This window comes from Panthera uncia (genome assembly GCF_023721935.1).
Source record: "Panthera uncia isolate 11264 chromosome B2 unlocalized genomic scaffold, Puncia_PCG_1.0 HiC_scaffold_24, whole genome shotgun sequence".
Taxonomy (NCBI): domain Eukaryota; kingdom Metazoa; phylum Chordata; class Mammalia; order Carnivora; family Felidae; genus Panthera; species Panthera uncia.
The window spans coordinates 68,075,481-68,088,586 of record NW_026057580.1 but is presented as its reverse complement, the minus strand read 5'-3'; the positions used below and the strand labels follow the sequence as shown (position 1 = coordinate 68,088,586).

General features: G+C 37.2%; 1 protein-coding gene across 2 annotated transcripts in view; it reads left to right on the top strand.

Annotated features, from left to right (window-relative positions):
- The window catches only part of AK9 (adenylate kinase 9), a 132,396-nt gene that overhangs the window by 18,198 nt on the left and 101,092 nt on the right, over window positions 1–13,106 (top strand). For both annotated transcript variants that reach the window (XM_049654152.1, XM_049654151.1), the window contains exons 6-8: window positions 3,620–3,732; window positions 6,282–6,470; window positions 10,899–11,027. In XM_049654152.1, coding sequence (XP_049510109.1) covers window positions 3,620–3,732; window positions 6,282–6,470; window positions 10,899–11,027 — 431 coding nt within the window. The remainder of the gene's footprint in view (window positions 1–3,619; window positions 3,733–6,281; window positions 6,471–10,898; window positions 11,028–13,106) is intronic.

Sequence of the window (13,106 nt, the reverse complement as noted above, 5' to 3'; positions counted from 1 at the left end):
ATTCAGGCAGCCCAAATACTGGCCTATCAGGTGAGAACCAAACCCCATGGAAACAACCCATTTTTCTGCTGCTTCCACTAGGAAAGAGAGCAAGTTTTTTTATTTTATTTTCGAGAGAGAAAGACCGTGAACAGGGAAGGGGCAGAGAGAGAGAGACAGAATCTGAAGCAGGCTGCAGACTCTGAGCTGTCAGTACAGAGCCCGACACGGGGCTTGAACTTGTGAACCATGAGATTATGACCTGAGCCGAAGTTGGATGCTTAACTGATTGAGCCACCGAGGTGCCCCAAAAGAGACCAAGTTTTAAACTCATTCCAATATACATGTACACCTGAGGTTTAGGATACCTACAAACAGTTGCACTTGGAATGCCTGATAAGCTGTTCAAGCACTGGCAGCGACTGTAGTAATACACAGGGTGCTGATGAGCACAGCACACGGAGTGTCAAGCTTCCATCATTCATTTGTAATACACAGATGTTGGGCAGCATTGCCAGCAGAGGGAATGAGAGGGACAAAAGTATTGTGTAATCCCCCTGTTGTTTAGAAGAGGAAGGCATGAACTCTGGAGACTGATGTTCTCTGGCAATATGTGATCAGGAGAGATGATCTGGACAAGAGTTGAATTCCACCTAGGGCTAGACCATGCAGTCCCCTTCACCACAGTACTCACCCTCAAAATGTGATGGCTTAATGCCAGCCATCACATCTCAATACCTTGACAAGTTCCAATAAGGTTGTTAATCAAGTGGAGGATAATTTAGCAATAGAATCCAAACCAAACTAGGGAAGGGGGAAGCCAGGGGAACAAAAAGCAAGAACAGCAGGAGGAAGCAAGTGGAGAAAGGTCTGGCCCAGTTCCCGAGACAGTGCCAATGCATGCAGTGGCTAAATTTTTGCAGGAGTGTGTTGGGTTCATTTAAGGAACCTTGAATAGAATGGATGCCTTAGCAAACCATAAGAGAGTCTTAAATACAGAGAACAAACTGAGGGTTGATGGGAATGGGGTAAATGGGTAATGGGCATTAAGGAGGGCACATGTTAGGATGAGCACTGGGTGTTATATGTAAGGGATAAATCACTGGGTTCTACTCCTGAAACCAAGACTACACTGTATGTTAACTAACTTGAGAATAAAAAAATAATAAAAAGAATGGATGCCTTAGAGTACGACCATATTTCAGTCTTTTAAAGACAACAGCAAAAGCAAACGAATAAGCCAAGTTGGAAATTAAAGATTGTATCAAGACGGGAGGGAATCATAATTATAGCTCATATATCCAAAACTAAAGATAATAAATCTCCCTTTCTGCCTTTTGAAGTCAAACTACTTAGGACTGCTTCTCTGGGTAGCATCCAATACATACTGTTTGCAAAATCTTAGGAGAAATGCCTAAGGATTTCATGAGATTTTAGATTGCCATGATAGTTTTTGGTCTGCTTTTGTAAAATTGAAAAAAAGAGTATGTAATAAGCATGTTCTCAAGTGAGGATTTTGAGGTTGGCTTATTAGACACATTCATTCATCTATCAACAGATGCTTAATAACTGTTTCTTAAGTCATACTATTCTAGACATTGCATAGCAGTTCTCAAACTTTTTAGTTTTAAGACTCCTTCATACTTATAAGATTTGTTGAGGCCCCAAAAGAGCTTTTGCTTACTTGGGTTATATACATCAATATTTATCATATTAGAAATTAAAACTAAGAAATGTTTAAAATATTTGTTTAAAAATCATAACAAAACATCACGTTTGCATTAATAGCATATTTTATTTAAAAAATAATTGTAATCTTCAAAACAAAAAACTTAGTGAGAAGAGTGGTATTGTTTTATATTTTTGCAAATCTCTTTAATGTCTGACTTAAGAGAAGACCTAGCTGGCTGGATTCTCCTGTCTCCTTCTGCTTAATCTGTTGCAATTCATTGTTTCTGTTGAAATGTATGAGGAAAATCCAGTTTCACAGATATGTAGTTAGAAAAGGAAAGTATATTTTAATAGCCTTTAGAATAATTGATCCTACATCAAAACTCACCAAGGGTAAGTTTCTTAAAGGTTATTTACATTATAGAATCTGAAACCATATCAAGGACCTTTTCTAACTCTGTTACATTAAAATCCGTTGGTCTAAGGGCACCTGAGTGGCTCAGTCAGTTAAGCATCTGAGTTCGGCTTAGGTCATGATCTCAGGCTTCCTGAGTTTGAGCCCTGCATGGGGCTCTCTGCTGTCAGCACAGAGCCTGCTTCAGATCCTCTGTTCCCCTCTCTGCCCGTCCCCCGCTTGTTCTCTCTCTCCCCTTCTCTCTCTCAAAAATAAATAACCATTTAAAATAAATAAATAAATAAAATCCATCAGTCTACCTTGAACTTGGAATGCATGCATGATTTGGAGGTGTACTATGCAGTAATTATTAGGAAAATATTAGTTCACTGAGTTGTGCAGATCTTCCAAATGTCAACACTTTTCATTATACAATACCAGATTATCACTTTTGTTAATTTCACCACCAAGTTCATCAAGAAAAGTTTAAGAAAAATTTTTTTTGATGTTTATTCATTTTTTGAGAGAGAGAGACAGAGCATGAGCAGGTGAGAGGCAGAGAGAGAGGGAGACACAGAATCTGAAGCAGGCTCCAGGCTCTGAGCTGTCAGCACAGAGCCTGATGCGGGGCCTGAACCCATGAACCATGAGATCATGACCTGGCCAAAGTCAGGTGCTTAACCAGCTGAGCCACCCAGGCGCCCCCGTCATCAAGAAAAGTTTTAAAAATCAGGAAGTTGTAAAGCTTATGGCAATAGATACATGTTTTCTAAAATTTGAGTTTTTGCTTGAATTTTAGAATTGGCAACAAATACTGTCAGTTGAAATGACCAGCTCACTCCATTCACTTTTTATAAGATGTCTGCCAAATATCCAAAGCTGAATAACCATAATTTTCCGTTCTTTCAAGAAAAAAAAAATCCTATTAAAACAGGAGAAAAATTGACCTAAGTCCTTTAATTCTGAGAAAATTGAGACTTTGTTAACAAGAGAAAATTTTCTCAAGCATGAGAGTGACATAATTAAAGAAATATATTAAGGAAATTAATGTGATGATGGCAAACAGGGTGAATTTCCATGAGAAGATTTAGGTTTCTGGGTAGGAATGCAAGCCAGTAAGTGTGCTAAGCAAAAATCATATTGATAATGTTCTGGTTTTTAAACTGTATGAGGAGGTTCATTGGTGTTTTATTACTCCCCATAACTTATATAAATATTATGTACATATATATTACCCTTACCATCATCACAGGGCTTTCCTAACTGTTCAAAGAATTACTAGCATGGAATTTCCTTCCCTAGGCCCCTCATGTGCTTAAAAGAAATTGATTTGGAATTTTTTAAGATCTTTCCTCCCACCTCAGTGATTTTATTTATTATCAGACAAATATTATTCATAGTTATACTTCATGTGGCAATAAACTTAACTATTAATTAAAAATATTTGACAGATGATTTTAAGATCTACATTAATATTCATCAATAAGCAAAGGAGATTTATAAAGTAATAACAAGTCCATGCTCTCATATATTGGTGGCATTATAAAACTTTAAAAATTATATTTTATTCAACAGGTTATATTGTCACTGAACTACCATCACTTTCACAGGATGCCGTAACTACTTTGCAGCAAATAGAATTAATTAAAAATTTAAATTTGAAACCTGATATAATAATCAATATTAAGGTAAGTTGTTTTTCTACCATAGCGAACCATTCTTTTTAACAGTGGTGGAATTCAAGGAGTATCTTCAAAAATACTAAGTAGTTAAGGAAATAACTGTTTAAGTGTCCAATGTCTTAAATGTTGTGTTTATTTTTGAGGAAAGAGAGAGAGAACGGGCAAGGGAAGGGCATAGATAAAGGGGGACAGGAGAACTAAGCAGGCTCTGAGCTGTCAGTGCAGAGCCCAATGTGAGGCTAGATCTCAGAACCATGAGATCGTGACCTGAGCCGAAGTTAGATGCTTACTCGACCCAGCCACCCAGGCGCCCCAAGGAAATAACAATTTATGTATCAATCATAGGGACTGAGTTATTCCTTCTCATGCCTCTGTGCTTTTACACCTGCAGCTCCATCCAAAGGAAATCCCTCCCCGCCTTTTCAATAGGCTTAATCATAGTCATCTTTTGAAAGTCAGTTCAGGCATCATCTGTTTCCCTGATGACCACCTCTTCCACACCAACACACATATTAACTAACTCATTCTCTCTCATTCTTTCTCTTTCACTCTCACTTTCTCCTTCTCTCTCTCCCTCCACCTCCTCTCCCTCTCTCTTCCTCCATGTCCCCTATACCTTACTACAGGAAAGTTAAATACTTCTCTGATGACCATTCACATTGCTCTCTTTTATCATAATATCTTATTATGTTGTAATTGTCTGTTTTCTTCTGGACTCTGCCTTACTCGAAGGCAAGAACTATGTCTTACTCATATAAACATCAACTAGCACAAGATAGTGTACATAGTAGACACCTGATAAGTTTGACAATTAAATACAACGAAAGAAGGAGCAAATGATTTGGTCATATGAATGTTAAAGAACATCATTCAGCCTTGATTAAGAGTCAGGCTGAGTCCAATCCCCAATCTCTCTATCAACAGAATTTGGCAAATCACATTTAAGAGACTCGATTTCTTCTTTACAAAAATAGTAACTGCTTCATGTGAGAATGATAACACTTCAGTGAGGCCAAGTCTGTTTGTTTATATGAAAATTGATTATAAGCTTTTATATTCATAACTGCCTGGTTCTCCAGAAGTTTTGACAGCTCAAGATAAATGGGATGATTCTCAGCTCAGATGTTGGGACCCGGGAGTGTGTTAGGGTTAGCTGTGAGAGAGAAGAGGTATTGCAGTGCTGAGTGTGGTATAATCTGCAGCCTGCCACAGGTCGTGGTTGGAGACCGATCAGAATTCCTGCATGGACCTTGAGAGTGTCACACATGTGAACGTGTGGTATAAGGGAGAGAAGAAAAGATCTCAGACAACTAAAACCAAATATAAAGTCTAAGCCATGGAAAACATAGATTGTATAGAACAAGAGTGTACAGATATACAGACCATTACCCTCCAAATGTTTACTAAATTTGGGGCATAACTTCTGAGTTTGATAAGCCAAAGTAGAAAGAGGAAATGTGACCATTTATATAAAATTCACATTGTCCATGAAAAGACAAGCCATTCCTCAGGAAGAAACAAAATGAGAGGAATTAGAATTAAAATTTTAAATAAGAGAAATATCTTACATGGGTCTCAATATAAAAGATCGTTAACATAGAGAATGAAGCCCTTCACCGTTTTTATGTTTTAAGTGTGATAGTGGGTATCCAAGGAAGTTTTCTATGACTAGAATGTCAACAGAGACCTAATGTGAGACAGAGCTCAGTACAACACACATTTCTCTGATGGTTTGTCCTTATTTGGGCATAACTCTTGGAATTTCTAGAGCAGAAATTCTTAGCCTGGGATCTATGAATCCTTAAGCATCTATGAAATAATAACATTTAATTATATTAATAATACATAAATTATAATAATATGAAATTATTTTATTGTGTATGTCTGCTTTTCTGAAGCAAAAGCCAATGGCTTTCCTCGTATTCTCAAGGGGTCTGTATTACAAAAAAAAAAAAAAAAGATGGCAAAGGGCCAGTGATCTACTATAGCAGTGGTTCACAGAGTACGGTCCCAGAGCCAACTGCACCAGCAGCCCTCAGAAGTTTGTTAGAAAAACATATTCTCAGAAGCCACCCCAAAATGAGTCAAGAACTCTAGGGAGTGGCATTCAGCTATCTGTGTTGCAAAGCCCTCTACATGAGTCTGATGCCCACTGAAGTTTGAAGACCACTGCTCTGAGGCATGTCCTTCAGACTCACCCTTATGGTAGTCAGTTTCTGCAAGTGAAAATAGGAGACATTTGAAGGCAGTCGTCTCTGTCAAGGGCCCACAGTATGGTTATTCTGGGTTGCTGAGTAAGGAAGGGCAAATACACATTATAAAGATGATCTGAGTGGATTGAAACCTTTCTTGTGAAAAATTAGGAAGCCTGTAGAAGTCTGGCCTCAATAAATACCCATCCCATCTCCACATGGAGATGGCCTAAAGAAATCAGAAAATGAACCAGGAAGGTTCTAAAGTTTCCTGCTTCCTTTGTTTCTTAAAGTGTGGTGCATGCACCGTCAGCATCAGAATCACTGAAGATGCTTGTTAAAATTACTAATGTTGTTCCTTAGTGCCCCGACTACGATTTATGCCAAAGAATTTCTGGGCAAAGGCAGCACAGTAGTACAGGGTACATATACAGAAGAGATCAGTGGGATCCTGAAGTCATTGAAAATCGCAGGAAAAAGAGGAAAGAAGCCCAAAAAGAAGGAAAAGGAGAAGAGGAAGGGGAAGAGGAAGAAGAGCAAGAAGAAGAAGAGGTAACATCCCAATACCATATACTACACTTTTAAATTTGCTACAATTAGATTAAACAATAGCAAGGATAGAGAAAATTATATTTCCTTTAAATTTTCATTAAGTCTGGAGGAAATAGAAAAAATATTTCATGTTTTTAAGAACTATTAGATCATAATCTAGAGGCCATCAAGTTCAACCTTCTTGTCAATATGGAAGTCCTTCCACATCCTGACAGCTAATCAGCTTCATGTCCTAGCAACAGAGACTGATTTGTCACCTACTGTGTGTCAAGCACTATGCAAGCTAGAATGAGAAGTCAGAGCAATAAAAAACAAAGGGTAATATGGGGAGCAAGTAGCCCAGGCATAATCCAGTTTATGAAATTAACATAATCCCAATTCCAATGTCTAGCAAAGAGCACGTGAAACAAAAATCGAAAGCCCAATTCACGTATACATGTTATTATAATAATCCTAAAGTCAGCATAATGCAATGGGGCATCAAAAGAATTTTCTACCATGACTTAATGAGGGAAACTTTGATGTGAAGAAATCTGTTAACAGGTGATGGGCTGGATTTGGTCCACCGGGGCATGTGGGTCACAGTTTGCCGATCCCTGCTCTACTGAAATATACCTGTGATCTCTGTTATAAATTAATTTATTTATAATTTTTAAAGACCTTCATATATTTTTGTAATTGCTACAATTTACAATTTATTATAAATGTATTATAAATAAATAGTATTTCTATTAGGGCAAAGTCAGATATTAACTTATAGATGGATACATTGCAAATCATTTGTCCAGTAAAAAAGATAACCCTCAAAGGTTACAATTTTATTGACTCATAAAATATTAAGCGTACATTCATACACAACTTTGCAGTCTTATTTCAGTGATAGTATATACCTCAGCTTTGTCATCCTGTTGGTTTCCTCACTAATGGGTTAAATGAATCTTTGACATTGTTCTTTAGTCGTAGATCTTAAATGTTCTCATCACAAGAAAAAAAGTTGTAACTGTGTATGGTGATGAATGTTAACCAGACTTATTACGGTGATCACTTCTCAATATATACAAATATTGAATCATTATGTTGTACACCTGAAGTGAATCTAATATTCTATGTCAATTATACCTCAATTTTTATTTTTTTAATTTAATCTTTATTTATTTTTGAGAGAGAAAAACAGCACACGTGGGGGAGGGGGAGAGAGAGAGAGAGAGGGAGACACAGACTCTTAAACAGGCTCTGAGCCGTCAGCACAGGGCCCGATGTGGGGCTTGAACTTACAAACTGCAAGATCATGACCTGAGCCAAAGTCGGACGCTCAACCGACTGAGCCACCCAGGCTCCCCATATCTCAATTTTTAAAACCATTTCAAAAGCTAAAAGAATCTTCCCTGTGCAAATAAGGCACTAGGCCATAGCCAACATCTATTCTATATTTTGTTTTTAAAAAAGAAAATCTCATAGCAAATGGGAATAAAAGTGGGTCATTTTAGTATGAATAAAGCATACCATCTTAAATCAAAGATAGTGAGATAGGGGAGTCATAGCCCACTTAGTTACAGGGGTCGCAGTTATGTCAGTTTGTGATGTCGGTCAGGAACATAATCAGGAAGAGTGAGGACTGGGGTAGGCTAGGACTACACTCTTCAATATAGTAGCCACTAGTCCTATGTGGCTATTTAACTTCAAATTAATTAAAATGATATAACATTTAAAATTTAGTTTCTCAGTAACACTAGCCATATTTCAAGTGCTCATGACCAAATATGGCTGTGTCTAACAAATTGGACAGCACAGATACACAACATTTCCATTATTGTAGGAAGTTCCACTGGACAGCTAGAGGGTTCATGCCCTTCTTCAGAGGACAGTTGCCTCTCAGCTCCAGCCCAGACAACTATTGTCATGTGGGAATGCCAACCTATTCTTACCAGGTGGTGTGGTTTCTCCAGAGAATCCAAAATCAGCATTTAAAAATAAAAGTAGTTGGCAACTAATCCAAAATTTCAAAAACACATTGTAGGCCAATGCTGTGGGATATAATCAAATTAACGTCCTCAGACTGAACTCAGTCCCAGGGGCCTGGTTTGCTTATGATGTCTGCCTAGAAGCACAGCCATGTTCAGAAGTCAAAAATGCAAACATGCTGCCCCCCTTGGGTTGATGACCAATATCGGTATGAAAGCGTTCACCCTTATATATACATAAATATAAACAATGTGCCTTAACTGCTGTAATAGCTTTGTATATGTTCTCTTGGCTTCCACTTTCCTTGACCCTCCACATCCATTCCATTCTTTGCAAAAGCCAGAGCCTTGTTTTAAAAATATGACCCTTGGGGAGCCTGGGTGGCTCAGTCAGTTGGGCATCCAACTTCGGCTCAGGTCATGATCTCGCAGTTTGTGAGTTGGAGCCCCACGTCGGGCTCTGTGCTGACAGCTCAGAGCCTGGAGCCTGCTTTGGATTCTGTGTCTCCCTCTCTCTCTGCTCCTCTTCCACTCACACTCACTTTCTCTCTCAAAAATAAATAAACATAAAAAAATAAAAATAAAAAAATAAAAATATGACCCTTAGCGACTTTCTATTACCTGTAGAGGAAAATTCAAACACCCTCGCATGGTTTACAAGGCCATGGACCTGGCCCCCTGATCTTATCCCTCCCTGGCTGTCTCTTCCTGCGTGTTCATTGTATTCCAGCTATTCCATTGGCCTTCCAGTAGTCGTCACCTATTCTGGACTCAACCTCACCTCCAGCCTTTGCACTTACTCTTTCCTCTTCCCTCTGCCTACCACACTCTCTTCCAGACCTTTGTGTGCCTGCACCTTCTCCTTGCCCAGGTCCCACTCCGTGGATAGCATCCTCAGAGACCATCCAGCAAGCGACTATATAACCCAGCACTGTGATAGAAATGTAGTCCCACCATATGTAACTTTAAATGTGCTAGTAGGCACTTTTTTTAAAAAGCAAAAAGATACAGGTGAAAATAATTTCAATGATACATTTTATTTAATCTAATATATCCAAAATATTGTGTAAACATATAATCAACATAAAGATTCTGAGAGAGACATCTCTTTTTCATGCTAAGTTTTTGAAATTTGGTGCATTCCAATTCACACTTGTCACATATCACGTGTTCAGTAGGTCCGTATGGCTAGCAGCTATTGTGCTGGATAGCACAGGCCTACCCCTTTCCTCTGCTTTATCTTCCTCACAGCACTTACCGCTTTCTGAAATTATGTTCTTTGTTTACTTGCTTATTATGTGTCCGCTGAATGTAAGCTCTATGCAGCAAGGACTATGTCCCCTGTGCTTGTAACAGTGCTTGGCATACAGTAGGTGCCTAATAAGCTGTGTCCTAACTGGACATCTTTTGAAAAAGTCAGTGTATATTAAGCCATTTTGAAATGTGTAATCTTTGGTCCAGTAATTCTACCTTTAGGAACTCTTCTAAGGAAGAATATTAACAATATAAAGATTTATCTACAAAACTATTTGGTGAAATGTTATTTATACTTATAAAAAATTTGAAATATTCTTGTTGAACTATAGAATAATGATCAAATAATCATGTATTTAGGGATATTAATCTATTATTTGACCATTAAAACAGTATGTAAGACATTACAAAAAGATTATAAAGTGGCTTCTTTGATAGATAACATGATTCAAATAGTATAAAATGTAGATGTATGTGCATTTGTAAAAACTAGAATTAGAAATTAGATAATGAATTATAAATAATAGGATAAATATGATCTGTAACACAAATGAGGCCTTGGGCTGAGAACTTTTATGTATATGAGTCCCTCTGCCTTCAAATGTCACTTCTTCAGAGAACCCTTTCATGACCACCTGATATAAAAAAGCACTTTTACCCATCACTCTCCGTCTCCTCCACCCTGCATTTTTTCCCCTAGTCCTTATCACCACCCAACACATTTTGTATTTACTTGTCTACTTGTTTGTGCTCTGTCTTCCCCAGCTGGAATGTGTGCTCTGTGAGCCCCAGGCTCTTAGCTGATTTTGTTCACTGTCTTATCTCAAGCTCCTAGAACAGTGCCTGGCACTCATCAATGAGTGAATTGATGAATGAATGAATGAATGAATGAACGAACTGGAAGCTCAGTAAATCTGATTTCTTCATTCTCTCTCTAAAAATCAGATATTCTTCCCTTACTCTTCCCTACTTCTTGAGGAGCAAATAAATAAATAAATAAATAAGTATCCAAGTTAATTTAAAGTTTTATTCCATCTGATAAAGACCCCTTACGGTATTTAGTGTCTCTTAAATAAAAAATTTTCAGTCTCCCTTCTACCTGCTTCTCTCACCCCAAAATGGCTTGTAAGTGTAAGGAGGGAGGGATGACATGGCTTGTGGATTAAGTAATCATTAACATAAAGATGTTAAAAATCTCATCTTTTTCATTTAGGCATTTATTGCAGAAATGCAGATGGTGGCTGAAATTCTTCAACACGTAGTCCAGAGACCTGAGGATTATTTGGAAAATATCGAGAACGTTGTGAAACTTTACAAGGAACTAATTCTTCATTCTTTAGAAGTAAGAACAAGATATATTGATGAAAATGGGAATATTGATATTTGTGTTCTATCACTGATGAAATAGCTTTCACATTTTTTCATCCCCCTGTATTATCTATCTGATTCTCCACCACTTAGTTTGATAGAATGCTATTAGAATTAAGCTTGCATTCCAAAGGCTGTTTCACAAGACAATATTATTTTACTCTTAATAAGCAGCAGTATTGTTGAAAAGTGATATACGAACCGCATTTTTCAAAAGTCACTACAGGAATTTATTTATGGTCAGAAGTTGGAAAACCCATGTTAAGAGACTATTTTGTAAAGACATTTTCAATCTATAATTTATGGATTTATCAAAACAGCTGTACATTTTAAAAGGAACTGTTCATTTATTTAAATTGCAATCTAAAAAATTATCCCCAGATTGGTTTCTATGGTTATCTCATTCAAAGCTGATTACATATAAACATGATTAAGGCCATTACATATTAGAATAAGACAGTTTTAATTAAAATAATTAGCATTTTAAAAATATGATTACTAAAGTTACAATTTGTGAAAAGCATATTTGATTATGGTCTAAAGTCCAGGATAGACTCTGCCAAATTTGTGTTGGAGATATTCAACAAACATTTATCAAATTTGGGTATTTGGCCACACACCATGCTGAGCAACAGGGTACAAAGACAAATAAAAAAAATAGGACTCACATTGCCTCTTCCCATCTGATAGAGAAACTAAAAGAATTTATTTCATGTTTTTTTATGAAGTTTATATGTGTTTAAAGGCAAATGAGTGGATCGTTTTCATTTTCATTGTCCACCCCAAAAGAGGAGCCAAATTTAATTGTTTTCTTATGTATGACTTATTCCTCCCTACCTCCTTTTCTATCCCTGGCCTTTAAATTTTGCTTCTTAAGAGTAATTTGCATGTCTATCTATCATGTTCTTTCTTCCTTCAACAGAAATATCCTGCAGACTCCTTAAGTGGCTGGCATTGGGTGTAAAATAAAGCATAATTAAAATCAGATTCAGAAAATTAGAAAACTACATTCATGAGCATGAGATAGTCTTTTTAAGGATAAGGACCAGGTCTTCCATCCTGGAAGCCAAAACTAGACTTTAAGCCGACATGACACTTCTGAATAGTAAAATAATTGCCTTTTATGGTAATTCCGGTGTCCTGGTGTGTGTAGAGGAAGGTGGGGAAAGCCATAAAAGGTAGGAGCCTGCAATTCTAGTCTCCTCTGACCTGGCTCAGGTGTCAATTCACTTTGGAGGCCAAGATCACCAAAATTCAGTGCTCCTCCAAAAGACATGAGGAAAGCAAGTGGCAGCATCATTTTCTGGTTTATATCTTGCTTCACCAAGGCCAATTCCTCATTCTTGCCTGTCTTTGAATCCCAACCTGACTCCTGGTCTGATGTGGTGCATGTATCTTTAGTCTTATACTTTGGCTTAGTAAGTCCACTCTTAATAATCCTGCTTAAGAAAAGAATCTGAAATCCAGAAAAGCATTATGTACTTCCTTGTTCAGAACATGGCTATTTATGTTTAAATAAATAATATTGGCATAATGTGCTGTCTAAAAGAAAAAGAAGGGCTTAGAACCCAACCTCACATAATATTGTGAAAAACAAAATGCCTGCACAATTTAAGGAGATGATTTGTTCAGATTATTGCAATAAGGAGAACATTCATTAATGAGAACCTTCTCATCAAGGAAAAGAAAGGGAGATCTGGGGTTTTATGGATAGAGGCAGGTAAGCAAAGGGGATATCCTCCAGTCTTAGGAAATGATGGAGAAGGATGAAGACAGATCTTATCTGAGTCCTTGAAAAAGGATAGAGATGGGTCCTACCTCTCAATCATCCCTACTTCCTGGAAATGCAGGGCTCAAATAGAGTTCATCATTGCCAATGTACAAACATAAAATCTGGAAGATTTTAGATTTTAATATTAAAAACAAAAAATAATGGAAGAAAATTGAGAACATTAATATAATCTTGAGATAGAGAAAATCTAATTTAAGAAAGAGATCCAGAAGCAATGAAAACAGATATATTTTATTATAAAAATATTTTATTTTATAGAAG